The following is an 18,768-nucleotide window of genomic DNA, read 5'->3' as shown; positions in this document are numbered from 1 at the left end:
CCGTTTGGGGCTGTCCTGTGCTTGCCACATTTTTGAAATGCTCCCCAGCTAGCGTAGCAATGAGCCCCCCTTCGCCCCCCGGGAGCTGCTGATAAGGGGACACCGTGCCCACCTGTGCTCCCAGAGCATCCTGGGGACGCTGCTGTCTGCCCGTGTGTGCATTCCCGTTGGTAGAGTGTGCCGCGGGGCGCTGCCTCCGCCTGGAAGCGTGTTCTCGTCAGAACGAACACCGTCCCTGGGACCTAGGCTGCAGGGTGGGGTGGAGGCCCCGTTGCGTGTGCCCCGGCTTCGCACCCGCCCTTGCAGCCAGCACCCTGGGAAGTGGGGCCGACCCGCGGGACCCTGTGATACTTGAGTACAACGTGTCTCTCTCTCCACACGCACAGAGATGCATTCTCGTGTCTGCAGCGCGGGTAGGACCCCAGAAGGAAACCTCAAAGCATGGAGTGCCTTTTCTGAATTATTTCAGATGCAGTCCCTAACCTATTTTCAGATCTTGGCTGAAGTGTTTCGAGTTTCAGTGTGTCCCGTAACCTCGGAGCCGACTTTGGCCTCTTCGTGAGCCCGGGAACCGGCTCCAAGCCCCTGCACTCTGTAGAGCCCTGCTTTCTAAACAATGTGTTTGATGCTTGCACTTGCTAATACGATTCTAACCAAACTGTGTTTCCTCTCTCGGTTTTCTCCACTGTTGCTGGTGGATTTTCAGATTATAAGGCTGGTTTTGGAGGCAGATTTGGTGTTCAGTCCGAGAGGCAGGACTCCTGTGCTGTGGGGTTTGATTACAAGGAGAGACTGGCCAAGCACGAGTCCCAGCAAGGCATAGTTGCTCACCAGCCCCGCCCCCGCCTCCCCTTCCGGTGCAGCCACCTCTAGCACAGACTTCAGGGGCTCAGCCTTCCGAGTTAGCCGCTGTCCCTTGTCAGGGGCATGTGGGTGTTCTCAACCCAGTTTTACACTGGAATGATTCTGACTTGCACCCCTTTCTGCCCCTCTGCCCCTTAGAACTTTGTGTTTGGTAAGATGAGTAGTTTGCAGGGTAATGTCCTCCTAACCCCGTAACATGACTAGGGGTGGGGCGGGGTGCCCAGCAACCTTCTCCAAGAGCTCTTGCTGCTGACCGTGACTGCTGGGAGTCACCCAGTGAGCTGTTTGGTTCCTCCTGGTCCCGAGCCTTCAACCAGAGGCAAGGTGGCAGCGAGGGGCCCGGGGCCGGCGTGTTCTGTGTGGTTTCTGTGTTTCCCTTGTGGTGGTGTCTTTGGCTGGGGTGGGGATGTTTTCTGTTTGTTTTTGTTTTTGTTTTTTGGGTGACACCATCTACGTATAAGTTCTTCACACAGAGCCAACAGTATGTGCTCAAAACTGAAAAGAAATGGGGAAGCTTTAGATGGAGATATTGGGACTCTGGCCAGTGCATTTGTCCTTCTTTAATTACCGTCCAAACTTGGCCTGAGTTCCGGGGGCAGAGTTCAGGCGTCCGGTGCCAGGGTCCCAGCGGGGCAGGAGCATGCACTCGGGTCTGTCCGGCAGACGGCACGGGGACGGCCTTGGCTCTCTCCCGTAGCACCAGGGCTGCACGACGGCGTGACGGTCACGTAGATCTGTGTTGCGGGACATAAGTATTCTGCCGGTAGAATTTCCCCGTGGAATTGTTTTTCTTTCAAAAAGCAAGAGAAGCCTTCGGTTGAGCCTCCTTGTAGTGCTCAGTGGAGCAGGACGCAGGAAGGGATGCGGCCGGTCAGCCATAGCCGGCGGAAGACTGTGCTCTTGAAGCAGTGCATTCCCCAGCCTGTGCTGTGGCCTCCTCGCTCTCACTGCCTCCAGCCCTCGCCCGGCACCCCTTCTGTGCCTTGGGAGAATGCGGGAAAGCATGCACACGCCTCTTTTCTGCCTCACGCCTGCCTGCTTCCTGAATACCATTGGTACAAACAAAACAGCCTTGCAAGTAAAGACTCATTGTTTGGCTGTTTTCGTTTCTTTCCGCGCTGGGTGCATTTTCCTGGGCTGTTTCTGGTTTTGTCTGCATGCCTCTGCTGGCCGCACTGTGCTGGTCCTCGACCTCAGAGTAAGTGTTGTCTTGTGCCACATTTCAGACTACTCCAAAGGATTCGGCGGAAAATATGGGGTGCAGAAGGATCGGATGGATAAGGTGAGTATTTCCAATCCAGGGCCGAGTATTTTCTGTGGATAGGTTGGGGAATTTACGGAGCTCTTGCTGTGTGCTGCTCCAGGGATGGTCTCTGGTGGGTGTTGGCTCACGTGTTCAGAAGGACAGACCCTGGAGTGGTGCTTCCTGTGTGCCAGGCCTCGCCTCACGTGCCAGGGGTGTCCTGTCTTGGGCTGCACACGGCCGCTCCGTGAGGCAGATACTCTCCCTACCGGTTTTATAGCTGGGCGTGTGGCCAGACCACCGTTGGAACCCGGCCATTTAAACTCTAGGCCAACATGACAGGCCCAAGAGGTGTGGCTCTCTGAATTCAGCTTAGTAGTAAACCAAATTGGAAATTGGGTTCCTTGGTCACACGGGCCACGGAAGAAGAGCTCACGGCCACGCGTGAGTGCTGGCTCCACGTTGGAGCACGCAGACCCGGGACGTTGGCCTCCTGCGGAAGGCGCACAGCACAGTGTCTAGAGTCAGGGCCTGAGTGCTGGGCCACCTCCTACAGCGTGCCCTTGGGATTCCCCGTTCCTCTTGCCGGGGACTTTGTCCCTTCCGACAGCTTCAGAGCCTCAGCGGGTCGGTCGTAAGCACTTGTCGGATGGCTGTTGTAGCTTGCAGCCCGGCTACGTCAGTGTGGTGGGCCTACGAGCTCCACGCTGGGGACTGGGAGCGGCTCCGTCCCCTTAGTTCAGCTGAACGAAGTCAGGCCGTCCTGCCCAGTCCTGGGCCTGGCCCCTGGTCACTGATGACGGGGCTGGTCCTCCTGCAGTCCTGCTCCGTGGGGCTCACAGCTGGCCACACAGACATCGTTAACCAGGGAACCCCGCCACGTGACCGTGTGTGGGCCCCGGGAATGAGTGGCAGGGCACAGACGTGGAACGGGGTGGGGACGACCCGGGTTCCCGTCAATGTGCGCAAGGGGTCAGAGCCAGGCGGTGACATGAGGTTGTCCCTGAGAGAGGTGGGTCCCTGGGACTTGGGTCTGCAGTGGTCCCTGGGGGTGATGGAAATGGGGGAGAGGTGTCCTGCAGGCTGGACCAGGGGACAGAGCAGGGTTCGTGTTGGGGAGTAGCAGCAGGAGAGGGTTCTGGTCAGGAAGGAGGAGGGGGGTCGTGGTGTTGGGGAGACAGCACAGCTGGGACAGAAGCCCCCAGGGTGGTGGCAGAGACGACCTCAAGCGGCACAGCGTGCTGGAGAACTGGCTGGACGGGGCGGTCACCCCTCGAGCAGCAGGGGGCCATCCGGAGGCTGCAGACACCCTCTTCGCTCCAGGTTGCGGGAGTGGGCGTCCGAGACCGTTCTGGAAAGAGGCGTGGCAGACATGGCAGTTTGGGCAGGCATCTGGGAAGAGGTAGAGGGTTTGTTGAGGGCAGCCCAGCAGCTGCACTTGGAGGTGAGGCAGGGATGGCTCAGTGACCCCTGGGTGTGCAGGCGCCAGGACTGGATGCCGCTGGGTTGGAAGGGCAGGTCGGGGACGGGGGGCAGCGGGCTGGGTCGCGTCCCCTGTGCCGCCCATGCTGCACCCCTCAGAGCAGCTGCTCACCCTCAGCTTCACGTGGTGGGTGAGCTTCAGCTGCTCGCCTCCTTTGGGCCCCCTTCTTCCTTGTTCTGTGTGGCAGAAAAGCAGCCGTGTCCAGAGTCCCAAACGTGTTTCTCCAGGAGGTGTTTACTCACGGGGAAACTGAGGATGGCCGGGGGGGCGGGGGGGGGCCTGTGAGCCTGTCTGTGTGCGTCTGAGTCCACCTCTGGATGGACGGTCATCACTGCCCCTTTGCTGTGACAGAGTTGGGTCCCCTACAGAACAGAAAGCAGGGATCTCGCGCATCAGGCCCCGTGAGGTTCCAGCGTGACCCAGGGTGTTGTCCCTGGCAGAGCAGAGGCATCGGGGTCCCCGCAAACACGCAAGCCTCTCTCGGTGGCCAGGGAGGGTGGGGGAGCTTGAGCACATCGTCGGGTTATGACTGCACGAATGCCGATATGTATTTTGGTGGGGAGGGGTCAGAGCAGTTTTAGCAGATAATGGGACAAAGCAACAGGTTTCCCATACACCCCTGCTTTCCCTCATGCACAGCCCCCCCCCCCCAGGGGGATGCGCTTGTTACAGCCCAGGAGCCTGTGCGGACACGTGTTCATCGCGCAGTGTCCTTAGATGATGTCAGGCTTTGCTCTTGGTGTCGTACGTTGTGTGGGTCTGGGCAGATGCGTGACGACACGTCCCCTCCGGTACAGCATCACACGGGGTAGTCTTAACCGCCCTGTTGCCCTCGTGTGTGGGCAGAGAGGCGGAGGTGAGACCTCTGGGCACTCTTGGCTCTTTTGGAAGCTGCAGGGCAGGCTCCCACATTCGGGTGAGGTAGAAACCCTTGCAGGCTGTGAGGAGGAAGGAAGGCGCTCCCCTGATTTCCCCGCTTCTGTCTTGGTAGAACGCTTCCACGTTCGAGGATGTTGCCCAGGTGGCCCCTGCTTATCAGAAGACCGTCCCCGTTGAGGCGGGTAAGTCGTGGCCGACCCCAGTGCCGCGGTTTTCCCAGGATGAACTTCCACACCGTGGGTGTTCCTGTCGTGGGCACAGCGTGGGCTGGGAGCGAGGGAGAGCGCCCTTGTTCTGCTCACCTGGGGAGGGGGTTTGGCTGTGCCTTGACGGAAGGCCTGCGTGTCCCCGCGGATGTTCGGAGGCTCCTTTCGCGCGCAGCATGTTGCAGCGCTCTGCCAGTGGGGGTCTGTGTGTGGGGGGGTGCCTCCCAAAGCAGAGCAGGGCCAGCCGCCCATCTGCAGGGGTCCCCCTCACTGCCAGGGACCAGGTTCTGGGAGGTTCTAGCGCGTGCAGATGCCCCTGGCTGGCCAGTCGGCCGCGGCTGTGATGTGAGGAGCGTGTTGCTCGCTTGTGCAGAAGCTGAAGTAGACACTTCGCCTTTTCTCTCTCTCTGGGCCCTGTGCCAGGCTGCTCCCAGCCTGTCTTCAGAGCTGGCTGCCACCAGAGAAGGTGCCCTCCACCCGTTTCAGCCGCATGGCCACACCCTGAGGAGCATTGCTGAGTTGGGGGAAATGTATAGAAAGTGGTAAATGGACGGTAGGAGGCAGAGCGTCCCCATTGTTTCCTGTGGATGCCACAGGTCAGCGGTTCCCAGACTTGGGGGTCTCGGGACACTCTGACACTCCTAGGGATCGTTTGTGGGGCTTTTGTCTCTTGATCTTTGCTGTAGTGGGATTAAAACACAAGAATTTAAGATTTTACTAATGCACTTAAAAACAAGGAAACATCATGTTAACGTCATAATACTATTTATGGAAAAAATAACCACATTTTTGAAACAAAACACACGCAGAAGCGTGGCATTGCTTTGTGTGTCTGTAAATCTCCTCTCTCAAAGACCTTTATTCTTAAGCTGCTTCTGCATTCGATCTGTTGTGGTAAAGGATGTTTAGGAAGGAGCTCTGGACTCCCCCAGGTACGCTGTTGGAAAAGAGAAGGGCGTTACCCTAGCTGCGGCTGCTCCTTCACGACCCTGCACTGGGACGGGCCGTGGTTTCCTGGTGCTCCCAGCGGGTCCTCTCTCTCACAGGCTGCCACATGCTTCTGGAACACACATTGGACGTTTGCAGAGTACTAGACCGTTGAGTTAGCCGACTTCCCAATGTTGCGTTTTTCATTCTGTAGTCTCCCCAGTGACGTTCATTCACATCATCATCAGTCTTACCAGAGTCCTTAATGGAACTGGGAAGTTGTCGTGCTCGGAGCAGATACAGGTTTTCAACCATTCTGATTTTTCTTGAAAGCTTGAATTTTCCCATTGACAGTAGATACTGTCGTGTTTTTTTTTTTGTTTTTTTTAATGTTTTTTTGATTTATTTATTTCTGAGAGGCAGAGAGAGAGGCAGAGGGAGAGGGAGAAGCAGGCTCCTCGCTGAGCGGGGAGCCCCATGCAGGACTCGATCCCAGGACCCTGGGATCATGACCTGAGCTGAAGGCAGACGCTTAACCATCTGAGCCACCCGGGCGCCCGATACTGCCGTTTTTCTTGACATGGTAGACTGAGTTGATTCATTTTAGAGAGAACATCTGCCAAATACCAAAGATGCACACCCGTACTTTGTCAGTTGTTTCAGGGCAAAATGATGTTCCATGAAGAATCAGCGCAACTTGCAGCTTAGCGCACAAATGATTTTCCTCGAGACGGGCGCAGAATTTGCTTCTGTGGCCCCCTCCCACCCCCCACAGGGGATTGGCAGATGTACAGGCCAGGCTTGAGATTTACACAACATCAGTGCTTTGTACAGTGTCATCGAGGGCATCGTTAGGGAAAATGTATTTCTGCCTTCCTGAGTGTGTGCTGGTGAGAATCCAGGGCCACTGGGAGTGTGAAATACTACAGATACCAGGCTCCCGCCGTCTGGCAGTCCTCCAGGGCGCGCTGGAGATGGAGGCGCCGAGGCCGGTCTGGGACGGGCAGGCTGAGCCGGCCGCTGGGGGACGGCTGCCCGCGACGCTGGCTCCCATGGGGCGGGCCGCCCTGGCGCGGGGCCGTGACTGGGGGGACACACTGCCGCTCTGACCAGCGTGCATCTCTCCTCGTGCATCTCTCCTCCCCTCTGTAGTGAACAGCAGAACAAGCAACATTAGAGCGAACTTTGAAAACCTGGCGAAGGAGAAGGAGCAGGAGGACAGGCGGAAGGCAGAGGCCGAGAGGGCCCAGAGGCTCGCCAAGGAGCGACAGGAACAGCAGGAGGCCCGGAGGCAGCTGCATGTGAGTGTGGGGCCCGTGGCCCGGACGGTTCTCCGCGGAAAACGTTGGAAGCCTAGTTCGAGGCTTTGCTCTTAGGAACTGTAACTGTCAGCCACACGCATGGCGGGGCCTTTGACCGCCAGGTACTAGCCGGTGCTGCTCCCGTGCCCGCCCGCCTCCGAGAGTCTCCCTCCGCGGAGCCCCGGGCCCCACGCGTGCCTGGCGGTCTCCGTTCTGACCTGTGGCCTTCTGGAAGCCCCTTCCTCCTGGGGAGAAGGCCGAGAGTACAGACGGAACTCCCTGTGAAGGAGCAGAGCCGCTCTCTGCTTTCTTTTTCGACCCTCGCGTCTTTCTGCACCTGCATCTGTTGTGTGCGCGCGTCTTTGGCCTCCTGTCCGCCCGAGGAGGCAGGAACGGGGGCTGCCGGAGGAGAGCGGGAGCACCTGGGCCTGTCCCTTCCTCGGCCTCCTCCCCAGGCCTGGATGTCCGTGGCTCTGGTTGCCACCTGCTGAGCAGGCCGCCTGTGTCTGGGGCTCTCCGTGCTGCAGCCTCGCCTTCTCCTGCGGGCCAGGGACGGAAGAACCCACTGCCGCGCTCCCGGGTAGTTGTGGAGCGGAATCAGAGATAAAGCCCATGAAGTTCTTTTGTAAACTGGAAAGCTTTGTTCCGTTCCATAGACGTCTCCCCCCCCCCCAAAATCAGTAGTTAGGGCTCTAAGGACCCCCATCGAGAGGGAACGGGGGACTGAGGAAATGAACGTGCCGTGGGCACCAGAGACGTGAACTAAATACGCCCCGAAGGTGGTTCCGTCACACGCCGAGTAAGAGCCAGCTTGTGTAATTACGTCTTGTCAATTCCGTGATTGCTAGAAACTTCCCAAGTAAGGAGCTTGCAAGTTAAGTTTTGTTGGTTGTTCGGTGCATGGATATACAGACTACAAGGCGTTTTTCCCGACAGCTCGGTCTCATCGAGTAATTATTGCCTTTCTCACTTTCTGCCTGCGCGTCGTGACTTCTAGTCCCGTCAGCATCTGGACGGCGCAGGACGAGCGGGCGGCTTGCGGACGCCTGTCACTGTGGTTCTGTCTGGCGCCTTTGCTTTCCCTTGTCTTGCTGTCCCTTCTGCCGTGTTGTCCTCCACCTCAGCCCCTACCCCTTGCCTCTGCTGGCCCCCGGGAGCCCTCCCAGCTCAGTCCTCACTCCAGAGTCCTCTGGGCCGTGGGGCGCTCCTGGTGGCGGTACTTGAGCACGAATCCACACGTGCTTGACTCTCGGGTCCTGCTGGCTCGCCGTGAGAATTATTCTGTGGCCAGCAGCTGTGAGAGGGGCCGTCCCAGACCCTCGTGCGGCAGCTCAGGTGCGAGTGGCAGCCCGGGTCTCGGGCCATGCATGTGGAGCCAGCCCGGACAGGACCCCTGCCCGGGAACACACCCGGGCCTGGGTGTTTGAGCTGGGGCTGGCTCCAGGCAGCCTGTGAACCTGACTGTCCCACTGGCAGCCCGGCGGGGCAGAGGCCGGGGAAGGTTCAGGTCCTGCTTCCGCCCCGTCCTGGTGCGGGCCCCTCGCGGGCCTGTCTCTTCCGCTGTGATGCCAGGCTGTCCGCACGGGTTTTCTGGGGCTGCCATCCCACACGATCCCAGACTCTCCTTCAGAGCAACACACATGGACCCTCTCACGGCTCTGGAGGCTCCAGAGGAGACCCGTTTGCTGGCCTTTTCCGGCTTCTAGAGGCGCCCGCGTTCCCAGGCTCGGGGCCCTTTCCAGCCTCTGTCTCTGTGGTGATCTCTTCTGATGGGTCGTTCACATGCCTGCCTCCGTCTAGAACCATCCCTGTGGTTATGTCGGGCCCACCCGGGGAAACTGGGATTGATTGTCTCCCACCTCCCGTCCGTAAATGCTTCCATCGTCAGTGCCTTTGGCCTTGTGAGGTCGCCTCCTCCTGGGATCTGGGGGCTGGGGTGTCCGTGTCTTTGAGATTCCATTTTTCTGTCCACTACAGCCCACACTCTGGCCCCCAAAGATTCCTATATGTCCCACGTGCAGAACACACCCCATTTGTAGGTCCCCAGAAATCTCAGTCCCAGCAGCGGCAGCTCGGAACCTCAAGGTCCTCGTCTGGTCACCTATCCGAGGTCTGGACCTGGTACAGGATGGCAGCCTGCCTGCCCCCTGTGGTTTGCAGCAGGAGGACTGGGGGCCCCTGACGTCCTGGGTATTGATGATGCATGACTTACACTTCACCTTGTCCTTACGGTTGTGGGTGTTGAGTCTCCATGCTTCGTACTCCCCACGCTCTGCTCTGGCAGTGAGCGCGGTCACGTAAGCCTGGGTGGACCTTTTTCTGGTAGTCTTCTGACCGGCGTTTGCGTTTCAATTACAGGAGCAAGCCCAAGCCCAGAAGCCAACGCCCCCAGCCTCCCCGACTCCTCAGCCGGCTCAGGAGAGACCGCCCCCAAGCCCCGTCTATGAGGTTGGTGTTTTCGTTCAGTGTGCAAATGAGTCTGACTCCCCCCCCCCCCCCGAACGCATCCTTCCCAGGTCCATGCCACCGTGCATGGAGGGGTCCCCTACCCCATTCTGCTTGGTGCCCCCCCCCCCGAGGGGATGGCCTGGGGAGGAGCCCTCGTGAGTGCCGGGGGCACGTGCCGCACGTCCAGCCTGTCTGTGTGTGCGGCTGCCCCCGCTGGCCTTCCCGCCTCCCGGGCGGGGCTCCCGATGCTGCGTCGACGATTTCTAGTTCATCTCGACTGCTCTCTGCAGCACTTGACGCTGGCCCCACTCCCTTCCGGGGACCCATTTCCCGGCCCCCAGCTGCCGTCCTTCCACACGAGCTGCCCGCCCCAGCTCTCCTTCCCTCAGTGCCTCTCGAACGCAGTGTTCCCCGGCGACTGTCCTTGGTCCGTAACCCTCGTTCCCGTCCTCGGTGCCTCGTGACCGCCCGCTCGCATCCCTCACACCTGTCTTCTCTCCTGGGCTCCGAGTTACTGGGCTGCCCGCCTCCCTGCCCCCCGTTCCATCGCGGCTCTCTGCCGCTGCCCCTGTGACCACACCTGGCCGAGCCCTGCGTCTCGTCCCCTCTGCCCTGGCCACTGCCCTGGGCCCCCTGCCCGCCGCTCTCACCGGGACGTCCTCAGAGGCCTGGCTTGTGAGGAACAGAAGCTGCCTCAGCTTTGCTGACACTTGCAGGGGTGAGGTGTCCGGTAGCTCATGAGCCGGGCAGCTCTGGGCAGCAGGCCTGGGTCTCGGGGGCATAGGCACAGTGCCACCAGGGCCCTCTGTGAGCTGCTGCCCCCTCGTGGTGGCTGTGTCCTCCTGGACTCACAGGCACTGTGGCGTGGCCTTGGGGCTCGTGACCCAGTGGCAAGAGGGGCCTTGAGCCCTCTCCCCTTGTCCTGTTCCGCTGCTGGGCCGGTCACTGAGGAGTCGGTCCTTGGAGAAGGCTGGAGTGACTTGCTGTCCCTAGTGGGAGGGCAGGTAGGTCCTGTGACCGGCAGCCCAGCCAGAACCACGTGACACGCCGGGGACAGCGCTGCTGACTCGAGAGGATAGGGAGTAGGGTGCCACCGGGCAGGCCAGGGGGGGCTCCCCCCCACCCCTGACCTGCTCGGGATCCGCGGGGCAGCCAGCGCGGTGCTCCCACACCATGACCTGGCCTCGAACCCTCAGGGCGTCCCCTGCACATCCAGCACAGACTTGACCAAAGAAGGCTCTGGGCCTGTCGCTCTCTTGCGGTTGGTCCCTTGAGCGGCTTGGTGCCTGGCCTGGATGCCGAGTTCCCTCTCCGTGGCCTCCCTAGTGGCTCTCACAGGCTGCCCGAGCCACGACGGCCCTTTGCCAGCGAAAGCCGGTGCCTGACCCTGCTGGTTCTTACTGGGGCATTTCTGCGTGTCCCTTGCTCTCTCTGAGCCCCCGACGGTGCCTTCAGATGGTCCCTGGTCAGAAAGATGGACTAAAGCCACTTGCTTCTATCAGAGTCAGAAATCACGACAACTGTAAACAGCCCGGTGTCGATTTCCTGTGGGTGTCTGCGTTTGCCCATGCATGGCGCACTGGCCCCTCTCCCCTTCCCCTGGAGGACGTGGGCAGACCCGAACCCGCCGGCTGGGGGTGAGGCTGCGAGGCCGCGCGGCAGAAGCACAGGAGGGCTGGCGGGTCCTTGGGCGCCTTGGGCAGCTTCGGCGGCCTGGGCCTTTACTCACGGGCCCACCTGCCCCGGGCCCTGGGTTTCAGCTGCAGGCACGGCTCGGGGCGGTGCTATTCCCCACAGGCCGCGTGGTTTCGTCGCTGCAGGACTCTGGGGTGTCGGGGGCTGTGATGGTGGGGTTGCTCAGCAGGAGACGGCATGTGGTCCTTTTAGCGGCGCTGTGCCACGATTAGAATCCGAGCGTTCTCAAAACGTGAGCAGACAGGGCCTCCTCACCCGCGGGTCCATGCTGCGACCCCCCTGGAACTAAGAAGGAGTCCTGTGTCGGGGACCCAGCGTGGGCCACAGGAAATGTCTCCTTGACCCTCCCCTTCCCCAGGACGCGGCTTCATTCAAGGCCGAGCCCGAGCCCGTGTACAGCATGGAGGCGGCCGACTACCAAGACGCCGGCAGCCAGCAGGGCCTGGCCTACGCCTCGGACACCGTCTACGAGGCCACAGAGGCCCCCGGGCACTATCAAGCAGGTACAGGGGGAGGGGCGTCCCACCAAATCCCTGTCTGTCTCTGCGCCTCTGTGAAAGTGGCGTCCGTCTCCCCGTGGCCTGACCCGCCCCCCCCCCTCGCTTGTGCTGGTGGGGTCCTCGTCTCCCCCGCTGGGAGGGCGCCAGAACCCTCTCCCCCGGGGCTCAGAATGGCCTCCCGTGGGCGTTCCAGGAAGGGCCCCGGCTGCTGCGGGGTGGTGGGCAGGGAGGGGTGTGAAGGAAGAGGTCCCTGCTGCTCTCCCTAGCAGCTCGGGGCAGAGCCCAGCTCCAGGAAGACAGAGCATCTTGAGGTCCTTAAAGGTGATTTCTATAAAATGGAAACATTTTATATGTGTTTCAGTGGGATGAACGCACAAGTCCATCTCTCATCTTTAAAGATGAGGTTTCCTTCCCTATATTTGGGCAGATTGAGCCTGACTCCATCCGAGAGCACAGCTTAGGACAGAGCCTTGGCTTTTCCCCGAGTGCCAAATACGTACAGTTTAACAGCCCGTCCTCTGAAAGTTGCCTCAGTGCCCACCCAGATCGTCGTACGCCCCGGCTGGCGTCCGCGTTGGGAAGGGGTGGGTTTGCTCCGTAAACCCGGACTCCTTTCTCTTGCTGGTCGGTGCCCCAGGCAGGGCTGGCTGAGAAAGGCGAGGGAGCACTTTGGTTAACCCTCAGCTCTTGTCTCGGTTTATTTTCAGAGGAAAACACCTACGACGAATACGAAAATGACCTTGGGATCACGGCCGTCGCCCTGTATGACTACCAGGCCGGTGAGGGACCCACATTCCTACCTGGTGCTTGTTCTCCGCTGATGCTGCTCTTAGGAGTTTGACTCCCAGAGCGTTATTACAGTTTTTAAGAAGTAATCTCAAAGTTACAGAAACTCCCATTTTCCCCGCCATCTCTATGTCTCCTCGAACCTTTGGTTACTCTTAGCCACAGGGGTGCCCCAGGCCCCCCAGAGGCCCCAGTGTGAACTCTCCAGAACCGAGGACACTGCCCACCCCAAAGCACACTCCATCCTCCAAGTGGGAGGGTCAGCCCTGAGACACCGTGACATCTGCTGCAGGTGCCATTTTTACCGGCTGTCCCAGCCACCTCTTCTCCCGTTTGCACCGGTTGTCTCTGATCCACCCCATGGCCTCATCCTGGGGTGACCCGCGGCCCGCCCGAGGCCCTGCCCCAAGGACAGGGTGGTCCCGGGAGAGCTTCCTGCTCTTCACTGTGTACTACGCGGAGCACACAACGGGCCCCTCCATCTGTCCCACACTGCGGTGTCCCCACCGCCCCCAGTCCAGTGTGCGGGCCAGCATTTCTCCTGCTGCTGCTGAGGGCTGTTGTGTGGTCCTCCCAAGATGCTGGGCGTCTTCAGGTTGCCGGCCATAGCTCCAGTGCACTGCCAGCCCCCGGTGGGGTATGCCCACGTCCCCCTCCCTGCTCGTGGTGCCTCCATCCTGCCCTAGGAAGAGCATGTGCACCTCCTGTTTACTTACACCTGTTTCCACACACTTGTTGGCATGGGTGTGGTTTTTGTGAAATTGGGTATCTGTAAATTTTTACACCATGGTACATTTACCCTTGTACTTGCCGCCCCAGCCGTGACCTCGGGCTCCTTCCTAGGCTCTCCTTGGCGCCTTGTAAGCACGCTCTCCAGTGGGAGAATGGGAGAAGCCTGGCGCCGGGGAGCCTGGGCATGGGCTCTGGCTCGCGTGCTCGGGGCTGATGTGTGCGGGGGAGGGCAGGGCAGCGGAAGGAAGGCCGTGCTCTGTGGGAAGGCTCGCTCTGCTGCCCAGCCGGGAGCCACCAGCCCCTCCAGCGGCTGCCGGAGCGCGCCCCTTCCAGCAGACCGGCCGGGCTCAGTGTCAGAGTGTCACCCTCCTGTCTCTCTACCCTCTCCCCTAGCGGGCGACGACGAAATCTCCTTCGACCCCGACGACATCATCACCAACATAGAGATGATTGATGACGGCTGGTGGCGCGGGCTGTGCAAGGGCAGGTACGGGCTCTTCCCGGCCAACTACGTGGAGCTGCGGCCGTAGGTGCCCGGCGGGAGGCCGGTGCCCGGATCGGAGGCTGCTGTACAAACCGCTTTTATATGTGATCCTTCTGCTGACGCTTTTGGAAATGCTCATGCCACAGAATTCGCTAATATGTTGTAATCACACGCCTTAGGAGGACTTGGGTAATCGATTTTACGCATTTAAGGCATTTTTCATTTCTGCCAAATTGATTGTCAGAGCCACTTCAGGGACCCTCGGCTGTCCTGAGTGCTTGCTGTCCTCGCCCCACCGGTGGCGGTCGGGACCCCTGACACGCTGCCTGTGCTCGGACCGGCCTTGCGCTGTCGGGCGGGAGTCACTGTCCCCAGCAGAGGGGGGGCTGACGGGAGGCTGGGACTGAGACCAGGGGTGCAGCGGGCGGCGGCCTTAGCTCCGGGTGGGAGCGCCTTCGTGTTTCCCCAGACCTGCGCTCTTTCCTCTCCCTCCCTTGTCCCTCTCCTGACACCTGCTGCCAGGAGGGCCGCTCCTGTCGCGGCTCCTGTCGCGGCTCCTGCCCCCGAAGCAGCGTCACCCAGTGCTGCGCACACGGCCCTCCCCGGGCGGCCCCCGGCGGCCCCCTGCGGCTGAGCCCTGTGTCTGCTGGGTCAGAGGATGGCCCCCCCGCCGCGGGAAGGCAGGCGCCTTCACTGTCGTACCCTGCCAGAAACATTTTTTCCACCAAGGCACTCGTGTTTGTTGTGCCAAAATACCACGCATTTGACAGTCAAATGCGATCGATTGACTTGGCTAAAGAGTGAAGCAGAGAGTGAGTTCTCTCACCCAGGATGCTCCCCGTGGACGCTGCCTGGGAGCACATCACCCTCTTGAGAGCCGGGGAGGCCAGGTCAGTGCTGGCAACGGTCCGGGGCAGCCTTTCCGGAAGATTCTGTCGCGGTGTCTTGGGTGTTGGGGACATGAGCATCTACTTCCTCAAGTACGTTTCTGCATAATCCTTGCTTTACCACAATTAGGTCGGGTTTTATATGCAATTATTGTATCTAAGTTTCTGTAGCACACATCATAGGTATGATTTTTTTTTAAATTAAATATTCAAAATAAACTTTTTTTGATCCATTTGCTTGCTGATGTTCCTCTGGTATTGGTCACTTTGTTCCACTTCGAAGTTGGCTTCCTGACCCTTGATCTTTAATTTATCAGCTTTAGACAAACTAAAGATTCCCTCTTTAAGAAGCATGCTTCTTAAAGGGCACTTTTTATGAAGGGAAATGTATTTACACTCTGATATTATTTAGACAGGAATATCAAGCAAAATAGAAAACCCCATCTGTTTAAAAATCATTTTGGAATTAAGAGTTCTCACAGTAAATCCCGAGGTGGTTATAGTGGGGCTGAAGGCACTGTTCTCTGGGGTGCAGTACCCTGAGGTTCGAAGCAGCCGCTGAACGTGGGGCATGTGGAGGCTGGCGTCGGTGTCATGGGGCCGACAGACTCCGTGAGCCGGTTTGGACCGCCCAGCCGGGTGGTCGTCCGCTCTCGGTCACGGCCTCTGCGTTGGGGTCCCGCCACCGTGGCGGCGGAGGGGCCGTGTGCACAGACCTGGCTCCCCAGGTGCCGTGGGGGTAGGCGGGCCTCTCCTCGTGGACGTCTGTGTGGCGGGATGGGGCGTGGGGCCTTCCGGACGTGCCGCCCTCACCGTCCCTGGAAGAAACGGAGGATAGCGCGGGTCACGGACAGTCCAGGGCCGTGCCGTCCTCCGTTTACGGGAGCTGGGGGGTCACTCGCCACCGCCACGGGTGTGCCAGGACCCCCTGTGGGTGGAACCCTGCGGGAACTGTCGTTTGGTGGCTGGCCCGTGTCACTCGGCATCGCGTCCTCCGGGTCCGTCCCTGCTATGGCAGGTGTCTGCGCGTCCTTCCGGGCTACGGCTGTGACAGTCCATCGTGCAGATGGGCCCCGCCTTACCCATCTGTCGACGAACAGTCGGCTTGCCTCCACCATCTGGTGGCTGTGTCTCCCACCTCCCACCCACTCCGTCCAGCTGCCCACTGCCGCCCCCTCAGGGACCACAGTGGCCCGGAGCTGTCCTCATTCCTGTCTTCACGCCCCCTACCCTTCTGCCACACGTGTCTTGGGAACATCCTCCGTAGCCGCTCCTGGACCCCTGTTCTCCTGTGCCCTCGTGGTCCTGATGCTCTCTCCTGACCTCTAAACGTCAGGGTGCCCCAGGGCTTTGTCCTCGAGCACGGTCCTGGTCTGTCGGCACCCACGCTTGGGGATGGCCCTGCAGACCAGGCCTCCCCCAGGATGTCGAACTGGCTTCTTGGCTTGGCTCCTGCAGGCTGGACTCCAGTCTCGCCCCAGGCCGGCGCCTCCCGCAGACCCTCGCTTCAGCGCAAAGGCGGCTGCATCCTTCCCTCGCGGATGCCCATAGCCTTGGAGTCGCCGGACTCCTTCCTTCTCCCCTCTGTCCCATCTGCTAGCAAGTCCTGCCGGCTGTGTCCTGAAGCACGGCCCGCCTTCCTGCTATCACTCCGTGGAAGTACTTCACCCCTTGCCTGGGTTATCGGGATAGCTCCCACCCGGGTTTTCTACCTCCTCTGGCCTCTAAAGATGTTCCCTCCCGGGCTGTGACTCTGGAGCAGTTCCCGTGTCCCCGGGAGTCAGGCCGCGGCCCTCCCGCTCTCCCTTCTGATGAGCCAGCACCGGTCCCTGCCTCAGGGCCTTTGCACTGAGGCTTCCTTCTGCCCAGGACCCCACAGGCTTACTCCCTCACCTCCAGCCAGTGCACTCTCAAGGGCTACCCTGGCTCCTCCTTAAAACTGCAGGTCTGAACCTCAGCGGGGCCCCGGTCGCCATCTCGCAGAAGCAACGTTCTGGAGAGTGGCTCAATTTCCAGACCGACTCACTGAGTCCTGTTTAATTCATTGTTCAATACAAACACCATACACTTTTAATCCAAAATATTTGTTAAATCTTTCTAGCTTCCCCCCCCCCCAATCAATTCTGAAATCACCTTTATCTTGAGTATTGTTGCCTGAGACGGGGGCTCCTGTAGACCCGGGGTGGAAGGACGGGGAGGTGGAGGGTCCGGGGAGGACTGCACGCAAATGCTGGCCCCTTTTTAGTATTTATTTGACTGTTGCTGTGTTTGGCTTACGTTTCTTATATTATAAAAGCATTATGAGTTCGCGTCGAAAACAACGCAGGTAGTGCCATGAGGCCTGGCGTAAAAAAGGAAACCTCTTCCCCCTATGTCTTCTCTCTCACTCCCTGACGGGGATTTTGTCAATGATTTATGGGAATTTTAGGGAAATTTCTCTATACAAGCACGTGCATTTATAACAAGTAAATTTTTTTAAAAGATTTTACTTATTTATTTGACAGAGAGAGAGAGCGCATGCACAGGCAGGGGCAGCAGGAGAGGGAGAAGCAGACTCCTCGCTGAGCAGGGAGCCTGATGCGGGACTCGATCCCAGGACCCCGGGATCATGACCTGAACGAAAGGCAGACGCTTAACCGACTGAGCCACCCAGGAGCCCCTATAACAAGTAAATTTTTTTTTTTTTTTATACACAGGTTCGCACTGTGCTTTGCTTTCTGCAACTTGCTTTTTTAACAAGAGATAGATTTTGTCCATCTTGGTCACATCCTCTTTTGTATCCTCTGTGTAGAATTTCACTTAGGAATGTGACAATTAGTCGAGCCCCACGGATAGACACTTTGCTGTCAGAGACGGCACCTCTGTCTCACTGCACACTTGGGTACAAGTATGTGGAGGAGGAACATTGAGAAGTGGGCTGGCAGAGTGCAGCAGAGACTGGTCACCTCTCCCCACTCCCTCTGACTGACCCTCCCAGCTGACAGCCGTTGTCTTCAGCGTTGCAGCCCAGTTGAAAGACGTATTTTTCCATCCCTTGCAATTAGATGTGGTCGTGTGACTGGCTTGGAAGTGAAACTTCGTTGTGGAGGACTTCTGGGAATGGTCCTTACGAAGAGGACTGACAGCGGGAGTATCTTTTGACTTCTTTCCTCCTTCCATTTCTCCTTTCTATTGTCCGGAATATAGGTGTGATGGCTGGAGCTCTGCCAGCTCTTTTGGACTATGAGGCACTTTGAAGGTACCTTCTCAGGATAGTGGAGCAGAAAGACAGAAAGGGCCTGGGTTTGTGACAACATCAGGGAGCTGCCACACTAGTCTTGCATGCTTCAGTACTTTTTTTTTTTTAATGAGGCAGAGACAAACTTTTATTCTATCTAAACCATAATTATATTTCTAGTATCTGCTACAAGTGCAAACAGTTTCCAACTGACTCGCTAGGTCAATGAGTATGAAGTTTCCCTCTTGAAAGGTTTGCACATGAGAGCACGTTTCTTCTTACTTTCACCAAATTCAAGTATTATAAAAATTTCAGGTCTCTGACCATCTTCTAAATGAAAATGCATATTCTTGTTGCTTGTGTTTCATTTTACTTCCGGGGAATGGCCCCCTTTCTTTCCTTCCCTCTCCTTTTATCATCTGCTTGCTTCCTTTCTTACACACGCATAAGCGACTCACGACAGGCTCATGGTGACCATTCAAACAAGGACTTTCAATTCTGGAAATACCTGGAACTGGACATTATGCTAACCTTCTTGCCATAAAATGCCAAAAACAGTACATAAATGGTAACCAACATCTTTTAAATGTAGAGCTGAGGTGGTAGGAAGGGTAAGAACATCCTCAGGAGCCAAACAGAAAGCTGGGCCTCCAGTCCTGATGAGCATGAGGTCATCAGTGTGCGGCAGGTGGAGCCTGGAGTGGAGGGGTTTGCCTGCACACAGGGCGGGAGGCACGGCTTGAGGCCCAGCGGGGTGCACTGCTGGGACAGAGGACCCCAACAAAGCTGGGGCCCTTAACGGAACATTGCCTCGAGGGAAGGGTAGCACGGTAAGCCTGTGCCCGTCGGCAACGCCAGAGATCCCAGTAACTTGTCTGTCTAGCCTGCAGGTCTGGGTAGGGAAAAAGAGGCGGTGTGATGTTTGGTCAAGATTTTGTTCAAAGGAGATTAACTGCAACTGATGAAGTGGAAAAGGCGAGCTTGGCAGAACCCCCTGAGTGGCGCAGAAAGAATAGAGGAGGACGTTAGGGCAGACGTTTTCCCAAACTAGCTGCTGGGGGTGACCTTAACTCGGGACAGCTTGGTTGCCCTCTCACTGAGCAAGTAGCGATTTCC

At 58.5% G+C, this 18,768-nt stretch overlaps 1 protein-coding gene across 1 annotated transcript in view; it reads left to right on the top strand.

The window, feature by feature from the left end:
- Nucleotides 1–14,612, top strand: part of CTTN (cortactin) — a 31,322-nt gene extending 16,710 nt beyond the window's left edge. The window contains exons 11-17 of the mRNA XM_028118201.2: nt 2,091–2,146; nt 4,582–4,651; nt 6,755–6,903; nt 9,262–9,351; nt 11,405–11,549; nt 12,254–12,325; nt 13,458–14,612. Coding sequence (XP_027974002.1) covers nt 2,091–2,146; nt 4,582–4,651; nt 6,755–6,903; nt 9,262–9,351; nt 11,405–11,549; nt 12,254–12,325; nt 13,458–13,594 — 719 coding nt within the window. The 3' untranslated portion in view covers nt 13,595–14,612. The remainder of the gene's footprint in view (nt 1–2,090; nt 2,147–4,581; nt 4,652–6,754; nt 6,904–9,261; nt 9,352–11,404; nt 11,550–12,253; nt 12,326–13,457) is intronic.
- Nucleotides 14,613–18,768: the final 4,156 nt, after the last annotated feature.

This window comes from Eumetopias jubatus, unplaced genomic scaffold (genome assembly GCF_037043125.1).
Source record: "Eumetopias jubatus isolate StellerSeaLion01/CBP00866 unplaced genomic scaffold, mEumJub1_p1.0 scaffold_13, whole genome shotgun sequence".
Classification (NCBI taxonomy): Eukaryota; Metazoa; Chordata; class Mammalia; order Carnivora; family Otariidae; genus Eumetopias; species Eumetopias jubatus.
This window is presented reverse-complemented; position numbering and strand designations above follow the sequence as displayed.